Source organism: Aulonocara sp. 'chitande type north' Nkhata Bay, linkage group LG23, assembly GCF_057382095.1.
Source record: "Aulonocara sp. 'chitande type north' Nkhata Bay isolate Kocher_YH1m ecotype deep benthic linkage group LG23, A_spYH_male_GT1.1, whole genome shotgun sequence".
Lineage (NCBI taxonomy): Eukaryota > Metazoa > Chordata > Actinopteri > Cichliformes > Cichlidae > Aulonocara > Aulonocara sp. 'chitande type north' Nkhata Bay.
This window is the reverse complement of record NC_141365.1, coordinates 42,646,156-42,668,966: the sequence shown is the minus strand read 5'-3', so window position 1 is coordinate 42,668,966 and position 22,811 is coordinate 42,646,156. Positions and strand designations below refer to the sequence as shown.

Genomic DNA, 22,811 nt, shown 5'->3' with positions numbered 1-22,811 from the left:
TACACACACACACACACACACACACACATATATAAATACAGAGACAAATATAAATAAAATATACAAAGGGGATAAATAGAATAAATAGGAATAAAAAATAAAAATACAAGTGAATTGCACATTTCAACATGTTACTTACTCTAGGTTGTGTATAAAAGATGGATAAAGCCACCATCATGTCACTTATCAAATTTAGCTTTTTGGTTACATTTTTTTGTTTGTTTGTTTAGTTTGTGTTTAGAGCCATTAGTGAGCAAATTTGGAAGAGAAGGTAGAGTTATCAGCTAATGCTAGCAAGCTTGCTATGTTAGCAAGGTGTATCTTTATGCTTTTAGCATGGAAGACTATGGAAACTAACTTATTTTGAAGCTCAGTCACACTAGAGTAAAATAAGACAGCAAACTGCTGTAACAAGGAAAGATTAGTGGCTGCCCATATGATCAGCTGACTGGGCTGAATTTAGTTTTGCTACTTTTTAGCCGTTGGAGGTCAAATGTAAGTAGTTGCACAACTAGTTGGCTACCCAGAGATTCAGTGTGCAACACCCTAAACTTCTGGGTGAAGACTTTCAATCACAAGTTTGACTCTGCAATCCAACTGATTGCAGTCTCACAAATACTTTCCATCCAGTTGATAAATGCAGAGAGACTGCCAACACCACATAATGGTGGCTATATCCATCTTTTATATAAAACCTAGAATAAACAACACATTCATTAAAGCATTACTCAAGCACAGTTTGTCTGTGATGCATCTCTTTGCAATAGATGACTCAACTCAGCTAGTTGCCAACTTGTTGCATTCTGGTTATTCCTATATAAACGCAGGGTTGCAAAGTGATTTGGTCATTTTGCAGCAGCTACCTCACTATTTGTGGATGACTTTCTTAATTTCTGTTTTAAATCTATGAGGTTCTGGCTGGACTGGGAATGGAAGTTAGTTAATGTGAATCATAGACAGCAGCAGATTGTTGCTGACTTTTTACAGTTAACTGCTGCATTATCACAAACAGATTGCATGCAATTGCCAACTTAACTCCACTCAATCTCAAACGGACAGCAGACTGAATCTTGTTGTCGTTTTATTTCCACCTTGATGCGCCAAAGGCACTTTGACAATGACAACTGGCTGGGAGTGGCTGTGGACCCTAACCCATCTTCAAAGCAACCATGTCAAAGGCGCACAGTTGCAATAAATGCATGTGGTTATGCCTGGGTCTCCAACTCCTGTTGTCCCTAGTGTGCCATCTTTTAGCTCTTGGGTGTTGCTGCTTTGGACTCAGATGCATTCATGCATACATGCTACACAGTCCTACACATTCCTACTGACAGTTTACAGGAGCTAAACTTGGAAGAACACTACAAAAGAACTGCTAGGCTTGAATAAAAATTGTCAGGGTGCCTTTATTTAGTGCTAAGCGATACTGCAAATTTTAGTTTTGGTCCAATACCACGTAAATACAGGACTGAGCTTACTTACTAAGCTTAGAGGACAGAAAGAAATATTGATCCTATCGGGTTAGTATCGATCTGATACCAATACCAGCACTGGTGTCAATACCAGCGCTGTATCCAAACAGATATTTGGATTGCTTTGTTTTAAAACATCATTGTCAGTAATTACAAATGTGGTAACCATTTTTGTTATTTCATTTTCCAAAAATACCCATTGTGGGATTTTTCTATCACATCACCCTGAAAGTTTAAGAGTCCCAGTAAAATCTCCTAATGTAGCCTCATTTGAAACCCTACCTTTGTTCTTTTTCAAAATAGGCTCACTGCTATTAAATATTAATATATTCTTTCCTTCATTCTTCCATTTAATCATTTCAAATGTACAAGGCTATTTTTCTGGGTGAAGTGATTCATCAAATCCCATTATATTCTGTCACACTCTTCAGAATCGCCGGATTCTTACATGTGAAATTATTGAGCTCCTCCCTCTCCTGCTGCCTGACAGACCAGCTTGAATGATCAGGTGTTATTACAGCTGGTTTCTACGGCAGCACACCTGGTAAAAACTGACAAGAAGGAGACAGCACCAGCGTGGCTGCTGTCAGTGCCCGTCTACCCGGCTTTGTATGAGTAACGCGGCTTCACACTTGTTACATCTCAAGCTTCACTGTGGTCCGTTGTTCATAAAGCTGTACATTAGGAGAGAAAAAAACAAACGCAGAAAAAAACAGCTGCTGGGAACATGAGTCTGTCATGCTGGGCTTTTCTGAGCTCATAGTCAGCAAAAACATGCTTTCGCCGGCTTCGCAGCTGCCTTTAGCTAAGCACAGCCACAAAATTACACTTCACTGATTGATATGCCCTTCTGCAGTCAGCAGCACCATATGGCCTTTATACAGAAACATACATTTCCTCCTACATATTGTGGAAACATAATGGCCATGATGGATGGGTGAGTGAAAATAATGTTTGAACTGATTTACTTACAATGTTTGTTTGTAGGTGGCGGCGAACTAAATTTGGAGTGAAAGAAATGAATGCACGACTTCACTCAGCAACTTTTTCTTTCAGCCAATAACCAAAGCTTATATTTACAGTTTTGCCTCCCAGCAATCATAAAAAATAAAAGAAACAAGCTCTTTAAAAGAATTGCCAGCATTTGGGGAAATAAACATCACTGTTTTGCCATCAGTTAGATCAGAAGTTTGATACTATTGAATCCCAGGTGACTCAGGCCTCGAGACAGGTCGGCAACCACGTGACAATTACAGGTTGCTAGGAAGAAATGTGTTTCCCCACTACCAGCAGCAAGCAAATTAAACTTTTATATATCATAAAGTCTTTTAACAGTTGCTGGAAGTCCATCCATTTTCTTCCCTTTCTCTAATTCAGTGCTGTAGCCGGTTTGGACTCAGCTCCCAGCTAACCCAGAACATCCTCATTTAAATTAAATTAAATTTGGAAATAATTTGTAACACTTTTTCTGAACAGGAAGCTCCATTTTTATAAGAGTATAGTTCCTTTGCTGTGCATGGTGTATTCCAGGAGACCAATAAATAATACAACTTGACGTTATCACCTTATTATCCTCCCTTTAGTCAGCGTTTTGCTGTGTAGCTGCACGACTTAGGGTGCAAAAAAGTAAAGCAGCATTCATCTTCTCATCTAACTCGCAGAAATTGTGGCTTTCTCGTACAGCAAAGTGAAAAAAAAAGTTTTCACAGGACTCATTGCATCCGAAAAGCTAAGAACACCCCACGATTTAGTGGCTTTTAGAACCACCTTGTCAGCAATTGTTATTGCTTTCTTTATTTTGTTGTTATTGCCACTCCTCTTTGCAACCATCTTGCAATGCCGTTCAATGTTTATTTACAGTGTTTTTATCTTCATTCTTTTATGAAGAATGGGTGTGCGGTGATGGCTGACAACTGCCTCAGGATTTGAGTTGAGGTCTCGACTTTGACTGGATCACAGGAAACACCTTGATTCTTTTCTTTTTCGGCCATTGTTGCTGTGTTTAGGGATCATTGTCCTGTTGCACGTTCTAGTTTGGGTCAGACTTTAACTGTCCCCACATTTAGCCTCACATTTGACTCTAGAATACTTTCGTATGCAGAGGAGTTCATGGTTGACTCAGTGACTGCAAGGTGTAAAGGTCCTGTGGCTCCAACAAGGTCAACTCATCACTACGCCACCACCGTGCTCAACAGTTTCGATCAAGTGTTTGTGCTGATATGTTTAGTTTTCTCTGTTATGACCAGGCATCTTCACTTTGATCTCATCTCTCCAGAGGACATTGTTCCAGAGGTCTTTTGGCTTGTTCAGATGCAGTTTTATAAGCTTAAGCCATAATGGCATGAAGTTTTTGAAGAGAAGAAACTTTCTCCTGGCACCATTTTTTTCTAATTGTACTGTCATGAACTTTAACATTTAACATGCTAACTGTAGCTGTAGCTCTTTGTTTTGTTTTTGTAGTTTCTCTGAGCATTGCATAGCCTGACCTTTGGTGGAATTGACTGGGTATCCACGCCTGAGGAGACTGAGACATTGTGTTAACACACCTGAATGCTCCAGACCAGCAAACTGCCAAAACTTTAGTTTTTTTTTAAGAGATGCTCACACTGGCTGGTTATCAGCCAATCAAACGCAGTTGATTAGTAGCATTTGGCTGCTATTCTTTTATTATGTTATGAAAACTTTATTTTTCACATGTCTGTGTCACAATAAATGAGATTTTATTGAGCCATATATTTAATGATGACACAATATGCACAAAAATATTTTTTGTCAGTTAATTATTCTGATTTACAACTTCAGTGTACTGCCTCGGAGAAGTATGTGACTTTCCATGAGCCTCTAGCACTGAGAGGCAGTTTGTATTTATGTCTGAGTAGTGCTTCAAGGTCTGGCAAGAGCATTTACATTGGGCATGCTTTATTAATGTGCAAATTATAAAATGTCATTGTCCCCAGTTATTTAAGCAATCTCCCTTTATATGCATCTATTGATCCATCTATTCCTGCTCATCTCATTCAATCATTGGCTCTCTCATCCTGTATTGCTCACATTCTTCAAAGTGGTTGCTCCAGTCCCCCAGATTCATGCATGCATGGACTTTAATGATCTCAATGGAATGAATGCCTTAAGAGTGTGAGTCAGTTATCATACCTAACCCAATGTCTGATAATGAATTATTCAAGGCTGGCTGCATAACTTAAGCTGTCAAAAGATTTGTCATAGCTCTGGCTTATATCATAGCCTGCTCGTCAAGTTACGTATGCTTACATACACACACACTAGCAGTCAAAAGTTTGGACACACATTGTAGATACTCACTGAAGACATCAAATATATGAAGCAAGATATATAGAATTATGTAGCAAATAAAAATTGATAAATAACTCTAAATATGTTTTATATTTTAGATTCCTCAAAGTAGCGCTGTCAACAAAGCAAAGGGCTTTGTTGACAGCGCTGCAAACCCTTGACCTTCTCTCAATGAGCTTCATGATGTAGTCACCTGAAATGGTTTTCGCTTTACAGGTGTGCCTTTCTTAAGAACCAATCAGCTAAGTAAAGAGAAACAACAGTTCATCATTACTTTAAGAGCTGAAGCTCAGTCAGTCTAGAAAATTGCTAAAACTTTCAATGTGTCCTCAAGTGCAGTCGCAAAAACCAGGTGCTACAAGTGCTACAATGAAACTGGCTCACATGAGGACCGGCCCAGGAAAGGAAGACCAAGAGTCACCTCTGCTGCTGAGGATAAATTCATCCGAGTCACCAGCCTCAGAAATCACAAGTTAACAGGACCTCAGATTAGAGCCCAGATACAGTGGCTTGCAAAAGTATTCGGCCCCCTTGAACTTTTCCACATTTTGTCACATTACAGCCACAAATATGAATCAATGTTATTGGAATTCCAGGTGAAAGACCAACACAAAGTGGTGCACACGTGAGAAGTGGAACGAAAATCATACATGAATCCAAACATTTTTTACAAACAAATAACTGCAAAGTGGGGTGTGCGTAATTATTCAGCCCCCTTTGGTCTGAGTGCAGTCAGTTGCACATAGACATTGCCTGATGAGTGCTAATGACTAAATAGAGTGCACCTGTGTGTAATCTAATGTCAGTACAAATACAGCTGCTCTGTGACGGCCTCAGAGGTTGTCTAAGAGAATATTGGGAGCAACAACACCATGAAGTCCAAAGAGCACACCAGACAGGTCAGGGATAAAGTTATTGAGAAATTTAAAGCAGGCTTAGGCTACAAAAAGATTTCCCAAGCCTTGAACATCCCACGGAGCACTGATCAAGCCATCATTCAGAAATTGAAGGAGTATGGCACAACTGTAAACCTACCAAGACAAGGCCGTCCACCTAAACTCACAGGCCGAACAAGGAGAGCGCTGATCAGAAATGCAGCCAAGAGGCCCATGGTGACTCTGGACGAGCTGCAGAGATCTACAGCTCAGGTGGGGGAATCTGTCCATAGGACAACTATTAGTCGTGCACTGCACAAAGTTGGTCTTTATGGAAGAGTGGCAAGAAGAAAGCCATTGTTAACAGAAAACCATAAGAAGTCCCGTTTGCAGTTTGCCACAAGCCATGTGGGGAACACAGCAAACATGTGGAAGAAGGTGCTCTGGTCAGATGAGACCAAATTGGAACTTTTTGGCCAAAATGCAAAACGCTATGTGTGGAAAACTAACACTGCACATGACTCTGAACACACCATCCCCACTGTCAAATATGGTGGTGGCAGCATCATGCTCTGGGGGTGCTTCTCTTCAGCAGGGACAGGGAAGCTGGTCAGAGTTGATGGGAAGATGGATGGAGCCAAATACAGGGCAATCTTGGAAGAAAACCTCTTGGAGTCTGCAAAAGACTTGAGACTGGGGCGGAGGTTCACCTTCCAGCAGGACAACGACCCTAAACATAAAGCCAGGGCAACAATGGAACGGATTAAAAGCAAACATATCCATGTGTTAGAATGGCCCAGTCAAAGTCCAGATCTAAATCCAATCGAGACTCTGTGGCAAGATCTGAAAACTGCTGTTCACAAACGCTGCCCATCTAATCTGACTGAGCTGGAGCTGTTTTGCTAAGAAGAATGGGCAATGATTTCAGTCTGTAGATGTGCAAAGCTGGTAGAGACAGACCCTAAAAGACTGGCAGCTGTAATTGCAGCAAAAGGTGGTTCTACAAAGTATTGACTCAGGGGGCTGAATAATTACGCACATCCCACTTTGCAGTTATTTATTTATAAAAAATGTTTGGAATCATGTATGATTTTCGTTCCACTTCTCACGTGTGCACCACTTTGTGTTGGTCTTTCACGTGGAATTCCAATAAAATTGATTCATGTTTATGGCTGTAATGTGACAAAATGTGGAAAAGTTCAAGGGGGGCCGAATACTTTTGCAAGCCACTGTAAATGCCACACAGTGTTCCAGTAGCAGACACATCTCTACATCCACTGTTCAGAGGAGACCACATTTGACCACAAAGGCCTGATTCACACAAATCAGGCCTTTGTGGTCAGAAAAAACTACTAAGGAAAAGCAACAAGCAGAAGAGATTTGTTTGGTCACAAGAAACACAAGGAATGGAGATTAGACCAGTGGAAATCTTTGCTTTGGCCTAATGAGTCCAAATTTGAGATCTTTGTTTCCACCTGGCATGTCTTATGCGATGCAGAAAAGGTGAACTGATGGTCTCTACATGCATGGTTCCCACCGTGAAGCATGGAGGAGGAGGTGTGGGGGTGCTTTGCTGGTGATTTATTAAAAACTGAAGGCACACTGAACCAGCATGGCTACCACAGCATCCTGCAACGACATGCCATCCCAACAAGTTTGCGTTTAGTTGGGCCATTGTTTATTTTTTAACAGGACAATGACCCCAAACACACGTCAAGTGTGTAAGGGCTATTTGACCAATGAGGGGAGTGAGTGCTGGCCTCCACAGTCACCTGACCTAAACCCAATCAAGATGGTTTGGGATGAGATGGACCACAGAGTGAAGGCAAAAGGGCCAACAAGTGCTCAGCATCTCTGGGATCTTTTTGGAGTCACTTCCTGCTGGCCATTAAATAGGATTTTAATCAAAGACACCACTGCATCCATCACTTATATACAGTCTGTGGTTTTATGTTATCTAGCTGTAGACTTTATCCAAGTCAGTCTAAATTCCTCATAGTAATTCATATGAGTATATATTAAAAGAAATTATAGAAAAATGTATCACACAGAATTAATTTTAGTTTAGTAACTGAGCTATGGCTAACTATTAATATATTATATAGCTTTAAAAATTGGATATGTCAGTATTTATATAATAGCTAAATGGTTAGGTGTTATGTAACTAGTTTTTATGATATTATAACAGCTAAAGCTTACTTTAAAATCTCAAAATGTCTACTTTTGGGAAAAGAAATTAAATAAATAAATCACTGAAACCTCCCAACGATAGCATATAAATGGTGGAGGGCAGGCACATAATAAGACTGTGCAATGTAAATTTTCTCAGAGTAGAATGTTGTAGCCACATGACGATTCAAAAAAAATTATAATGAATATAGAAACCTGCAAAGAGATGATTTCAAATTAACAGAGTAATATAAAAATCTTAACAATGTTAACTACTGGCCAAAGCCGACACAAAGAAGAAAATACTGTTGCTAATTTCAGTCTGAAACTATTTAAAGGTTAAGTAAGGATAAATTGATGTGGCCCCAAATCATAAAATATGTGATTAAAAACAAAACAAAAAAACAGCTGAAGATAATAAGAAAAAAATGATAATGCACGGGAGGTGCAGAAGACGAACAAAGTAAAGGAGATGATTATTTTTTTTGAAGTTCATTGAAAAGCAGCAGGCATGTTAAATTCTCCTTGAGGACAGCTCTTCAAAGTGAGAAGAAGCCTTTTAGAGCCAAACACGCAGCGAGAGTGAGTACTGAAAGAAAAAAAGAAAAGACAGCCGTGGATGAAATTTTAATGCGATACCTTTTGAATAATCTTGGTGAACCTGTAGGTGCTGACCCCACAACGTGGTGCATAAATGTGACAGGATGCACAGCAAAACAAATCCTTAAAGGCACAGCTCCCAGCCTCAGCTGGTTTAAGCTGTTGTTTGGTGGTAATTAAGTATTTTATCAGCATTTAACAACAAGAGAGAACGACTTGAGCTTTCTGGTTTTGTTCTTTTGTCCTCTAACTGCTCTCCAGTTTTCTTACACTCTTACCTTGATTATGTTTCTCCTTTTTCCTCCCTTGTGACTTTGCTCCATCACTTTCCCATCTTCCTTCCGCTCAGACAGCAACTTCGTCCTGGGGAATGCTCAGGTCCAGTCTCTCTATCCCATTGTCTACTGCTCCGATGGCTTCTGCGAACTGACCGGCTTTGCCCGCGGCGAGCTGATGCAGAAGAGCTGCATGTGTCACTTTCTGTACGGGAGTGAGACCAGCAACCCTCTCACCACACAGATGCAAAAAGCTCTGGATGAACGCCGGGAGTTCAAGACTGAAATCATTCTGTACAAGAAGAGCGGTAAGACTCGGCTGCTGGAGCAGACTGACAAGTTAAATAGTGTTTAGTGCAGTATTTCTTTTTTCCAAACCAATATGTGTCTGTGTTCTGATCTCTTTTCCTTGAAAAGGCTCTAAGTTCTGGTGTCTGTTGGACATTGTTCCCATCAAGAACGAGAAGGGCGAGGTGGTTCTGTTCCTGGTCTCACATAAGGACATCACAGAAAACAAGGACCAGGACCGTGACAATGAATCTGACATTGGTGAGCACCATCCACTCCCTGTCCAATTCACGTGAAATGGGCAAGGCATTAACGAGAATCAGTCAAACTACCTACTTCACGTACCTGCTGTCAGTTCTGTCGAGAAAGATGGCAAAGAGCCGATCAGTTCATATGATTCCTTTAGAGAGAAGGGGTCAAATAAAAACAACATCCTTTGGACTATTGTGCATGGACTTAGAAAACACTTAAGCACAGTGCTGTGCATGAATGCGCCAGCACATATTCACTGAACAAATACACTTTGCATTTAAAGAACATGATGTGAGCATACAGTGACATGTGAACGCGTTGCACATGATGAGCTGTAAATAATGCTAGTGGTTCGAGCAAACGCAGAGCTGCTGCAGCTGTCTATCTAAAGGTCTGATGGAGCTTTATGAATGAATCAGTGCAGCTTATCACAGAACACAAACAAGTCGATTCTCCTGCTTTCCCAAGCAGTAAATTTTGGGCAAACTTACTGTTAACATCAAATACTTAAAGCACATATCGAGATTCCTCTGTGCCACTTTGACTGTTTATCTGAAAATATCCAAAGTGGACACTTACATTTTCACATGGTCTAATATTCCTATGTCGGTGACAACGTTGGTCCAAAATCAGCATCGCAGCTGACTTGTTTACACTGTCTTAGCATTCAGATGCATTCAGTTAGCGTTAGCCAAGACGTTAGCTTACTGTCACGAGGAACCCAACGTGAGAAACCTGACTTGATAAAATATTTATTATATTGTATGAATTCTTAAAGAAAACACCTGAAATGCTGAGTTTTATATAAACAAAGGCATTTGGTTTTTCCTTTTCCTCCATATTCCAAAGCTATGACATCACAACAGCGTGACTGGTCAGTTGCAACGCTGACGAACACCAACATGGGAATATCAGACAGACCTACTTTACAGTGAATTCATCGCCAGTTTTTCTGTTTTGTTTCAACTGGAGGGGATTTGCTATGTGCTGAAAACTTTTCTGTATGTGTGGTTGAGGGATGTAAAGACATAATAACCAGCTCCACAGCAGCAGGGAGTAAATGTACAGCATCGCTCCACTAATCTAATGCTGTCATCACCTCACGTATTAGTGTAGTGTTTTACACGACCTCAGACATTTAGATTATGGCTCTCCATAGCTATGGTGAACAGCCACGACCTAAAGTGAAACATATTAGCTTTAGATTACAGATCTCGGTGGAGCCAAACTACTACAATGTTCATAATGTTGCTCAATTAAACCAGACAACAGTCGTCCTCAAGCTATCTCTCATTTGCCTCCTTTTAGATTCAGTTGTAGGCATGTGCAGGTTAGCACGGTGAGAGTTTCTGCCACATTAGTGCTTTGTTCTCCTATTGTGTGCCCTTGCTCTCAGATGAGGAAACTGGTCTGGAGATTCGCCAGATCAGCTGCCCCTCAGGCTGTAACATGGAGCGCCGGCGCAGTCGGGCTGTCCTCTATCAGCTGTCGGGACACCTGCAGAAACAGGACAAAACCAAGAGCAAGCTGAAGATCAACAATGTGAGATGTGCTGTGTTTGGTGGTTTAAATTATTCACAGCCAATGCCTTTTTTTTAAAGTTCAGTGACCTCTGACTTTTACTCTACAGTCACAATTCTCCTTTGCTAAGTATCAATAAAATATGCACAGAGGATGCGCCATTTTAAATATAAATACCCCGTCACAGACTTTCAAACCCTGACTAAGCCTTTAGTAAGGCCAAAAGTCGCAGTGTCATCAGCATGTTTTGTCTGTAGGGAAAGCTGCAGCCTCCAGGAGAGTGCAACTGAAGCGCCATATAAGGTGTCAGGGGTTTACTGGCTTTACTGATTAAGAGGGTTGTCATGGTTTCAAGAGCTTTGCTTGTGATTGTGATCTGCATATCAATTCAAAAAGATGAAGGCTTGTAAATTTAAGCAACCTTTAATGACATAAAGACTGCCAAACTGCCTCCAACATGCGAGGAGCAGTCGGAATAGCCATTTGTCTTCAGCTTGGCCAATTTTATTTAGATTTGATGGCGATATAAGTCTCAATCACGCCAATCCAGTGGAACCATAAATTATACCTTCACATCTAGTGCTAAAGATGAAATATTTAATGGAGATGAAAAGCCACTCCCCATTGTTAACTTGGCAGATATATAATGCTAATACTGTTAATTTATGCCCATTAATTCTCATGTGTGTTTTTCCATGCTACACATCAAGAGCGTTCTCGGAGCCAATGCGAACCCTGTCCCCGAGTATAAGGTGGCCGATGTCCAAAAATCCCGTTTCATCCTCCTTCACTACGGTGCATTCAAGGCCGGCTGGGATTGGCTGATCTTGTTGGCCACTTTCTACGTGGCCATCACAGTTCCCTATAACGTTTGCTTCACAGCTGTGGAAATACGAGAGGACGGCGGCTCGGCAGCGCGAAACCCACCGAGTGTCAGCGATATCTTGGTGGAGATACTTTTTATCATTGGTAAGCCCGTTTTAAGATGCTTCCCCTCTCTCTGCCAGTCATTTCTCTTTTAACTCCTATCATTTTCTATCCAATTTTATGAACCATACTTAAAAATGAGCACCTTTTTTTTCTGGTGGAAACATCTATGAATGGTGAATATAATATGAGCCTGAAATGATCAAGGATCCATATAGAAGTCACACAAAAGTATTTACAAAGGCCCAAATCCCATAAAAGTTTGCGTTAAACAGTCTGTGAGACAAATGATACCCACTCTCCTGACCTCTCGAAAAGTCCCTTCAGTCAAAAGCGGCTGTTAGTGTCCATGTGACTCTACATCTCCCATTGCAGCTGCACTAACCAGGTCACCCAGGCCTGTGTTTTGTTCCATTTGTACCAAAACATGAATACAGTTTGTGTTTAGGTAATCTGGTTCAGTCTGGAAGTGGAACTTGTAAGATCAGACTGCTTTAAAAGCCACCAGGAGCTCACATTAGTCACTCGTGTAGGCAGCTGTGTCATTTATCGCTTTTATACAGACTTTTTTTTGGGGAGAGCAACATTGAAACTGAGGAAACTAGTGCACAACTGCTGCCAGCAGCTGGTTAGCATAAACACTTTAAACAGGAAGAAACAGCAAGTTTTGCCCTGTTTAAAAGTTAAAGTGAAAAAACAAACAAGCAAGACAGGGTTTTCTTTTTTCTTTTTTTTTTCCATTTGGCTTTGTTTAGAGCGGCAATGTCAAACTCAGTTTACATCGTAGGCCAAGTACAGCCCACTGTGGCAAGGCAAGTTTATTTATATAGAACAATTCAACAACAAGGTGATTCAAAGTGCTTTACAGAGACATTAAAAAACAAAAACAAATAAAAAGCATGATTTAAAATCGATTAAAAAAAACAGTAGATAAAATCAGTAGTTAAAATGTAAGTTTTGCCGAAAATTTTAACAACACATCTCAGTTTTCCTGCATGATGGGCTTAAGAAATAAATCTATAAACTTACAGAAAAAGTTCTGTTAGCTCATTGCACACACTGTCCTGTAATTATCAAATGGAAAATTGGCAGAAACTCCTCTTTTTCTTTTTTTTTTTGTTGTAAATTTCAAAATTAAACAGTGAAAAAACAGGAACTTTCTGTCATCTAATGGTTTATCTTATACTTATTTACTGGTGAATTTTGAATGAACGTGGAGAAGGTCCTTTAAGTTATGAAAACACAGATAAAAGTAAAATTTATGCCACCCTTCAAAAAATAATTTTTAAAATAATTTAAGTTTCATGCGCTTCCTTCCATAGCCGTCAAATGACTTTAGAAAAGCGGGTTGATTCTGGCCCCTGAGACTTATGTTTGACAACCCTGGTTTAGCAAACACAATACATGTTTGATTTACAGGTACTGGTTGTGCTAGCTCAGTCCCTGTGGTTCTGCGGAGTAACTGGCTGCTGGCTTTAGCCTCATATTTATGCTACAGGCATGGCTGCAGTATCAAGTTTCTCATCTACTGCTCATAAAAAATGCAAGTAAAAGTTACCAAACTGACACAGTGTTGCTTTAGGTAAGAAAGTGACTGATTAATCACAAGAAGGAGAGTCAATTAGACTTTAAGGTTTTGGCACACTGCTAAAGCATTTCAGCCTACATTTGTGATGTCATTCTTTTTCTTTCTTGTTTTGTCTGTGGTGAAGGTGGAGTTCCTTTTTTTTTGCTAGCCAGTTCTATTTCAATAGAAGTTGGGTTGGTCTTGGTCATCCAACTGGGTCATCTCCAGATTTAATGATGCCTTTCGTGTGCTTCGTTCTAGATATCGTGTTGAACTTCCGAACAACTTACGTGAGCACGTCGGGTCAGGTGGTCTACGACGCCCGTTCTATATATATTCACTACGTCACGTCCTGGCTGTCTGTGGATCTGATTGCCGCCTTGCCCTTTGACCTGCTCTATGCCTTCAATATCAGTGTGGTGAGTCTGCAGCAATGACTTTTAGTTGGTTACACAAGGGTTGGAATAGAGGCATGGTGCATTAATCCTGCTTGCTTGACTGTTGCTTATGCTTTTGTGATCCTTTAGTTATGATTTTTATCCATTTTTGTGCACGTGACATGAAGGTAGTGGCTCTAAGGGCCCCGCTGGCGGTCATAGACCTCATTCTTTTATCAGTAGCACTCTCCTGCTGCTCAACTCTTTCACTGCTCATTTAACCCTTGTGTGGTGTTCGTATTTTTGTTACTCAGCCAGTGTTCATGGGTCTGGTGGACCCGCTAGAGTTTTGGCTTTCCAAATTAACACTATCAAACAATTTTATGTTAAATTACTCAACAGATGTTTACTTCATCCCAATTACAAGACATATGAACAGCAAACATGGTTAATTTTTTCCCTTTACCTTTGTTAGATCACATTTATGAATTAATGTGCTTCTCGTTTTTCTTTTATATAAAATGTTATAAATAAATCAGTTATAATCAAGTGGAGTGAGTGGAAAGACACAACACATTTACACGTGAAAAAATAATTGTTTAATTTTTCTTTTGAAAAAAACTGAACACGGGTCTCACAGACCCGAACACCATACAAGGGTTAATAAGGCAATTAAACTGAACATGCTCAGTGGTCACCGAGACGACAACGCCTGCACTTAAACTCACAGAAACCTGAAATGAAAAGTGACTGACAACTTTTTGTTCCATATTTTGTTGAAGCGTTGCTCTTCCTGTGCAAATTTGTTGCAAGAGTGGCTTCAAAAAGGAGGAAAGCTGAGAGGGTTAGTATCAACCAGAACTCATTATTAGGTAACTGGTAATTAAGTTGATAAACGAGTACGCTGAGGACAAATTACCGTTTGAGACAAGTAGATTAGCCAGATGATGTTCAGTGCAGATCCTGATAGCTGTTCATGCAGAAAACATTGCGACTGGCACATGAGGCTACACTACACTTTTTACTTTGGTCTAATATTTATTTTGTTTTACTACTTTTTTATAGAGCATTTACAGCTCATGTCCCCATTGTGCTGTTTCTAATAAAGAGATATGTCTGTACTTTCAGGGGTTGCAAGTCCAAAAGGCTGTGGGACTCTAGATAAGGAGGACCAGACTTCTGGCACTTCTTTAAGGCTTCCTGGTTGCATCCTTAACCACTTGATGTTATAAACAGAAAATTAAAGTACTGATGTGACAAGTGGAGTGTATATACTGTATTTTTTCAGCTAAAATGCAGTTAAAATTTTATAATACAGATGGGCGATGACCCAAAAGATCGAAGAGTGTATGTCCTCCAAAAACCCCCCAGAGATTTATTAAAGCAACGAAGTGGAATATTCTTACTCAGTCAAGTCAGTCACCTGATCTGAACCCTATTGAGCATGCATGTCACTTGTTGAAGACTAGACTTCAGACAGAAAGCCTCACAAACAAACAGCAACTGACAGCCGCTGCAGTGAAGACCTAGCATAGCATTAAAAAGGAGGAAAGCCAGCATCTGGTGATTTCCATGAGTTCAAGACCTCAGGCTGTCATCGCATAGAAATGAAGACTCTATTTTCAGTTATTTCATTTGTCTGGTTACTTTTGAGCCCCTGAAATGATGGGATTGTGTTAGACTTTTATGCAATCCTTTTTTTCAACCTCCTAAATTAAAGCTGAAAGTCTGCACCTCAGCTGCATCTGAGTTGTTTCATTTAAAATTCATTGTGGTAACGTACAGAACCAAAATTAGAAAAATGTGGTATTCAAACACCACTTTAGTGAAGTCCCAGAATAAAACTGAGGAGCTGGAAATCATAATAACAGGTGCCTGTTTAAAAAATTAACTTTTTTCAGATTTTTTTTGTGCAACACAACCATGCAACTAAAGACAGATCTGTACAGTGTGTGATTAGCATGACACTGAGTTGGGGTTTTTTGGTTTGTTTTCTAATCATTTATTTTTTAGATTATCATCATCATATTTTTGTAACTTCCCCCCCCCCCTGTGATTAAAACAGGAGCAAAGCAGAGCAATCACACACCTGTTTCTTCTTTGCCGATTCTTAATCACATCCAGGTTTCTGGAATTAATTCTTGTCTCTGTGTGGTGTAATCCATCTTGCATGTGTGGAAACCAGTGAACAGGCTACTAATTGGACACAGAAATGAGCAAGGAATTGCACAGAATGAGAAAAATCAATATCGTGAGCATGTTTGAGGAGGTAAGAGGGAGCATCAGGACTGTTTTCACTAAAGTATGATAACATCAGTGACTTCCTCTGCCTGCTACAACTGAATTTGAACCAGCTCTGAATTTATTTTCTTGGGCTATTTTAATTCCGTCTGTGTTGTAAGGATACTGAGACATGTTTTTGCTGTTTGTCTGTGCTGTAAATAGGTTTGTGCACCAGGTCCCTCAGTAACATAGCTCACTATCAAGGTGACTGATTAAGACTGTCAGTGTCCACCAGTACTTCTAATTACAAACCTTCCCCAGCTCCAGATGTGAAAAAGATTAAACCTGACTATTTCTAATTCAAGTCACGGTAAATGTTCTACCCTACCTATCTGAGAGTAACTAATCCCATCCTAATGAGCTCCACTTGTCATATTTCCCGTTACAAGTTTTCGCCTTCCCTTCTGTCTCTGACTCCCAGAACTTCGGCGTTCACATGCTGAAGACGGTGCGCCTGCTACGCCTTTTACGCCTCCTGCAGAAGCTGGATCGTTACTCCCAGTACAGCGCTGTGGTCCTCACGCTGCTCATGTCCACCTTTGCACTGCTGGCCCACTGGATGGCCTGCGTGTGGTACTTCATTGGGCGCAGCGAGATCGAAAGTAATAGCCTCACCTCTTGGGATATAGGTTCGTGTCTGTGTGTCTGTATTGTGGTTTCATTTAAAGATTTACGGGGATTCATTAGATGGGGGAGCAAAAGAGCAAAGAGACAGGGAGACAGACCCAATCAAAGATTGTGCGTGTCATTTTAAATGCTCCGAAGCAAAGCATGAAGATACTCTTCTACGTGCAGCTTGTATGTGTGTCCTTTCACTGCGAAAACACTTCTAATTATGGTGATCTGTTTCCCCTCCTACTGCGCTCACCGGTGCCAAACAACAACAATACTGCGAGGTGCATGTGGTGCTGGTGCTTATCCTGTTTGAGCGATTTAACGCAACAAAGCGCAATGAGACAAAAGAGTAGAGAGGGAGGACGATGGTGAGCAGCGGTTAAAGATATATGGTTTTCTCTGATTTGTAGATGCACGTGGATGTAAATGTACACGTGGGGTGGGCTAAGGTGGACAAGTGGGTCAGCCGTTTATCATAGGGTTGGTAATTGAGCTTGCACAAATTGCTTCCAATGAGCAGGCTTGTTCTCCACTAGTCAGGCTTAATGAGAGTTGTGCACACGAGGTTTAAAAGCTCTCTTACCAGTTTATTTATGTAACACTACACAAGTCAGCTCCGGGTTTACAGACAAAAAGCTGTGTTTTACTCTTGAAATTACAATATTCTGATAGAGACTCAGCAGGAAAGAAGACAAGGGAGCAGACAATAATGCACAAAAGTCTCTGTATTTTGCGTCCATGGAGACGGACGTTATGTGTTTTGTTTAAATTGGTCTTGAGCAATAGTTCTCCAGGGTTTCTGAAGGTCTTTCAAAGTCTTATTTGGCTGCTTTGTACAGTCCCTGTACTCATCCATCTTCTGATGGATAGGGATGATGTTGTGTCTACACATAACAGACAACTTAGCAAAGAACACATTTTAAATTGTATCTTTGGCTACTAAAGAACAGCCTGTTCCAGATCTAGTCATAGGTTTTTGTCCATTTTTGCATCTGTTTTCTGTTTTGTGAAATGAATATATGACTAGATAATAGTTGAACTTTTTTAAGCATTATAAGAGTATGTTATATCGGTATTGTGCGCCACTAGGATGCCTAATCATTTTAAAGCCATTTAGGGTTCAAGGAATGACCTCTGCTTATATAAGTGATGCCCGTTACTGTGGTTGATTAAGTAGTAGTGTGAAGCAAATATGAGAAGTCCCTTGTGATGTAAGTAATTTCTAAGAGACTTTGACTTCCTGTCAAAATGTTAAAACAGCCACAAGCTGACAGATAATGAGACTTATTATTTGCACTGTGCATAAATACAATCTGACATTAAAATGCTTGCATGCTGTGTCAGACGTGTACTCCCAAATGCACATACACCAAAGCTGAAGGAATGACTCTACCCTTCCAGGCTTGTTACCGCCGCTAATGAAGCCTTCTAGTAAAGGTCATCAAACAAACACGGTTGCACTCTCATTAAACTGACAAACTCTTCTGGACTGTCTCACTTCCCCCACCAGGCTGGCTCCATGAACTGGCCAAACGCTTGGGAACGCCATACTTTATGGCACCGCTGACCTCCCTGCTGGGAGTCTCTGAATCGCCTCAAGACACTGTGACAGCAGGACTAAGCAATTACAGCCAGTGGAACGGCTCTAGTTTGGAGCCACTGAACGGGGCGAGCGTGTTGGATTCAGGCCAGTGGAATGGCAGCAAGACCAGAGTGAGGGCACCGAATGGCTCAGGGATGACAGTGAGCGGCGGGCCGTCTGTCAGGAGCTCCTACGTGACATCACTCTACTTTGCCCTGAGCAGTCTGACCAGTGTGGGCTTTGGCAACGTTTCGGCCAACACGGACTCTGAGAAGATCTTCTCCATCTGCACCATGCTGATCGGAGGTGGGCAAAACCTCAACATCAAAATCAGATGTTCTTAACCCTTTACAGCCTGAGCCATAAAAAATATCTGTCTGTCTGTCTGTCTGTTGGGTTTTTTCAACAACCAAAAATATTATGTAGGAAAAAATTTTCCGTTAAAATACAAAACGTCATTGTTTGTTTGTTTTTTGCTTTTTTATGCAAATGAGTAACTGTGTAAGTGGTAAAATTTAATGCTTGGTTTTCAAAATATGGAAAAAAATCTGTTAAAACAAATATATATATATATCATATGATATGATATACCTTTATTAGTCCCACAAGGGGAAATTTTTATATATATATATATATATATATATATATATATATTAGGGGTGCAACGATACACAAAATTCACGGTTCGGTTCGGTTCGATACTTTGGTGTCACGGTTCGATATTTTTTCGATACAAAAAAATGTTCATGCCTTTTTAATTTGTCATTTATTAAAATTATAAATATATATTTTAACTCAAAAGTACAGTTTTTAAATTTAACCCTAACCCTTGTGCGTGTTTTTTATTTTGACAGCGAATGCGCACCTGCGGACCACTTATGTGCACCCCTGGTTATTTAGCTCGTCATATTGCAGCCACAGAAATTCTTTTGTCCATGAAACCATAAAGCTGCACTTTCTTTTTGCCTTATAGTCTCATTTGTCATAACTTTTCCGTTTTGTGGTAAGCTTTTCTTTGGCTGTCACTTCTTCACCCTGACCTGTCTTATTTGGCTCAGCAGAACTAAAATATATATACTGCTACTTTTACACACTCACTCACATAAGCTCAGCGATTCTCTGCGCGATCAACCTCTCACATGTTTAAGCTTGCTGCGGGAGATTTCACTTGTCATGTTTGCATAGTAAGCTAACGATTAATAAGACGATGTCAGAGGAATTGGTGCACAAATTATCATCACTCACAGATCAGTGCTGTCATTGCAAAGTGAAAGCAAAAAAACAAGCGCAAATTCAAACGCGATTTCAATATGTCACATATTGACAGTGGCTCACCGATGCCAATGACATAATTACCCAGCTACATTTCTGAAAGAATGCAAAAGCATTGACATATATTTTTCCTACAATAGCCCGAAGGGCAGGGCAGAGAGATTTTTGTAGCCCGACTGGAAAGATCGCTAGCTCCGGGATGTCGGGCTAGCGATTTTGCAAGCCCTGTATCTGATTGAGGAATCACTCATCTTTGGAAAAGAGAGTTTATTACAGAGAAATGGCTCTTTCCAAAATAAAAGCTATACTATCCGCTTCTTCTGGGCTATATTCTCAGCAGCATAAGGAGAATCATGTGCTAACAGCTGTCTAAATGACTCGGCTAAAGTTAGTAGCATGCTTGTTGTTTTTGTCTGCTTCCACTTGTCTTTGCACTAGGATGATGTCGGCGTAAATGTGCAGTCATATTCGTTGTGTTCCCACTAGTGCTTTCAGGTTAATCTCGTTGAAATGACCTTAACGCCACAACACGGCAAATCTCCGTTAATGAGCTACTGCCGATCATGGGGCTAGACAGCTAACACGTTAACGAGCTAACTGCGCTAACACACTAGTTCACACCAATGTAATTAAGCATTGCATGGCACATCCAACATACTGTTTTACTTTAGTCCATGACTCGCTTACCTTCAGGGTCATACGTCACATGAAAACCAAAATAATTCCAAACGCCAGATCTGAATGAGGGTGGGGGAGGTCCATGTTGCAAGGAGAGCTTAACTTCTGTCTCGCTAGCTTGCCCTGCGCTCTTCCTCCTGACTATGCTGTCTGTGTGGAGCACTCAGTGGATCTGCGCTCGACAGTGCAGCCTAGGCGGAGTAGTCGAACACAGATTCACTGAGCGCTCAACACAGACAGCATCGTCAGAAGGAAAGTTGATAAAATAAATTACAAATGTTGTATTGTTCGATACATATGCGTACCGAACCGAAAGCACTGTATCGAACGGTTCAATATCGATACGAATATCGTTGCACCCCTAATATATATATATATATATATATATATATATATATATATATATATATATATATATATATATATATATATATATATATATATATATATATATATACCACTTTTGCCCAGTAATCCCAAGTTATTTAAACCTCACACTGCACATTTCATGCTGGACGTTAAGCGAACTCACACAAGTACCTCAAGTACAGCAAAAAACATCACACTGAGCAGCTTTTCAGGTGTTCTTACCTGTTTTTCTGTCTCCTCTGCAGCATTAATGCATGCTGTGGTTTTTGGTAACGTGACCGCCATCATCCAGAGGATGTACTCACGTCGCTCCCTCTACCACACCCGCACCAAGGACCTGAAGGACTTTATTCGTGTGCACAGGTTACCCAAGGTGCTGGAGCAACGCATGATGGAGTGTTTCCAGACAACCTGGTCTGTCAACAACGGTATTGATGTCAGTGAGGTAGGAAGGATGACATTTGGTCTTGATAGTGCAGGAATCTAAGATAGATCTCAGGTACTGCTGCCCTGAGGCAAAAGTAAAACTCATAGGAGTGTTTGTGCATCCAATTCAGTGAATTCTAGATGGAAACAAATGTGAGACTGATCCTTTAACGTTCTCAAACGGACATGTGGCCTCTGTAGCATGGATTAGCCACAATGGGATAAAGTGGAGTGAAAGTGCAGATGAGGTGACTTGTCCTCCAGGCAGACTAGAAAATAAATAAATATATATATAAAAAAAACACGGCTCCCAGTCATTGAGAGGATTTGGTTTTTGTTTGGTTTCTCTCACGCTGGAGCAGCCATCTTAATTTAACGGATTAATGGCCTCACAGACTCTAAACTCACTCCTGGTGTGTTTTGCCACCAGTTGGTTTTAAATCTAGATAATCCTGTCTTTTTTTTTTTAAGAAATAACATCATGGAGGACAGACGCTCTTACTTTTGACATGACTACCAGCAACTTTCCTCCTTGCAAAGTTTTCCCCTTTTCCACATTAGGCCTTTCCCTTTAGATCGTGCGAGTGAGTAAATATGCAAAAACATTTTAAGCCTTTAAACCTCTTGCTGAACATGCATGTATCAGCTGCTTGTGACTATGTGGGAAGGTGAAAAGGTTTTATTTTGGCTGTTACCTTCACCTTCCCACACATTACATTCAGAGGATGGTAGAGAAAGTTGAGAAGCCTCTAACAGCAGCAGAAGTTGAGGCAGAGATTGAGCCATGTTCTCGTTCCGTCTTCAGCTGCTGAAGGACTTCCCGGATGAGCTCAGAGCCGACATCGCGATGCACTTGAATAAAGAGCTGCTGCAGCTGTCGCTCTTTGAATCGGCCAGCAGGGGGTGTCTGCGCTCCCTCTCCCTGATCATCAAGACCTCCTTTTGCGCTCCGGGGGAGTTCCTCATCCGCCAGGGTGACGCGCTCCAGGCTATCTACTTTGTATGCTCCGGCTCCATGGAAGTCCTGAAGGACAACACTGTGCTGGCCATTTTAGGTAAAGAAAAACAAAATCAGCTCATTTTGACTACAAACCCAAACAGTTCAATCATAAATTACGTTTCCTTATTTTCTGTCATATATACACTGTTACTATGAGAGACGCTCATATTAAACATGACCAAAATTTTAAACCATGAGGTCGGTGTCCACACAAGTTATCCCTGTGACCCAAAAGCTTACGTTTATACCCTTGGCTCTGTCTTAAGTCATAGAGAAGGGTGATTTTTAATATGGTCACCTCAAGCATACAGCCCAGTCTGCCCACCTGCTGTTCAGACCCCCTGTTTGTGAGAGACTAAAGGAGTACTGACAGTTCTTTATGTAGTGCACCCATTCCCAAAGTCAAAAAGTCTGCAAGACCCTTAAGAACCAGGCAATCCAATGGGGCCACCCAATAATCAAACTCTTATCAAAATACTAATCTGATCAAAAAGTGATGTATTTCCTTGAAATGTCTGCAAAAAAGAACATAAATGGCACAGGCGATTGGCAATAAACAGCTAATGCTACCCAGTCATATGCAAAGTCTTTAATGTCCAAGAGTCCAAGAATGAAAGAGTTAAATATAGGCATAAGAGGCCATTTAGCCATTTAGATAAACCGTGTTGGATCAAGGACACATCTAAAACCTGCAGGACACCAGCCCTCGACACCTGTGCTCTAGACCATAGAAGCTCTCCTTGATTTTGGCAGGAAACAGGCTTAAAAACCAGCATTTATCTGAGAGTGCACGAGGATGGAGCTAAAGAGGCCTACAGTCATTTCTTTGTATGATTAATAGAGTTCAGTGAGCTTCAGAGGAAAAGAGCGCTGTCATTATTGCCTTCGTTGAGTGCCAGATAGCCGTCATGGGAGGTTTGCTCTCGAGTCGAGTCATCGAAACCTCTTTCCGCT

General features: G+C 40.7%; 1 protein-coding gene across 1 annotated transcript in view; it reads left to right on the top strand.

Moving 5' to 3' along the window:
* Positions 1–22,811, top strand: part of LOC147302519 (voltage-gated delayed rectifier potassium channel KCNH8-like) — a 50,983-nt gene that overhangs the window by 10,102 nt on the left and 18,070 nt on the right. Inside the window, exons 2-10 of the mRNA XM_086282997.1 lie at positions 8,775–9,008; positions 9,118–9,249; positions 10,637–10,782; positions 11,472–11,730; positions 13,517–13,674; positions 16,337–16,544; positions 18,041–18,418; positions 20,677–20,876; positions 21,663–21,912. Coding sequence (XP_086139123.1) covers positions 8,775–9,008; positions 9,118–9,249; positions 10,637–10,782; positions 11,472–11,730; positions 13,517–13,674; positions 16,337–16,544; positions 18,041–18,418; positions 20,677–20,876; positions 21,663–21,912 — 1,965 coding nt within the window. The remainder of the gene's footprint in view (positions 1–8,774; positions 9,009–9,117; positions 9,250–10,636; positions 10,783–11,471; positions 11,731–13,516; positions 13,675–16,336; positions 16,545–18,040; positions 18,419–20,676; positions 20,877–21,662; positions 21,913–22,811) is intronic.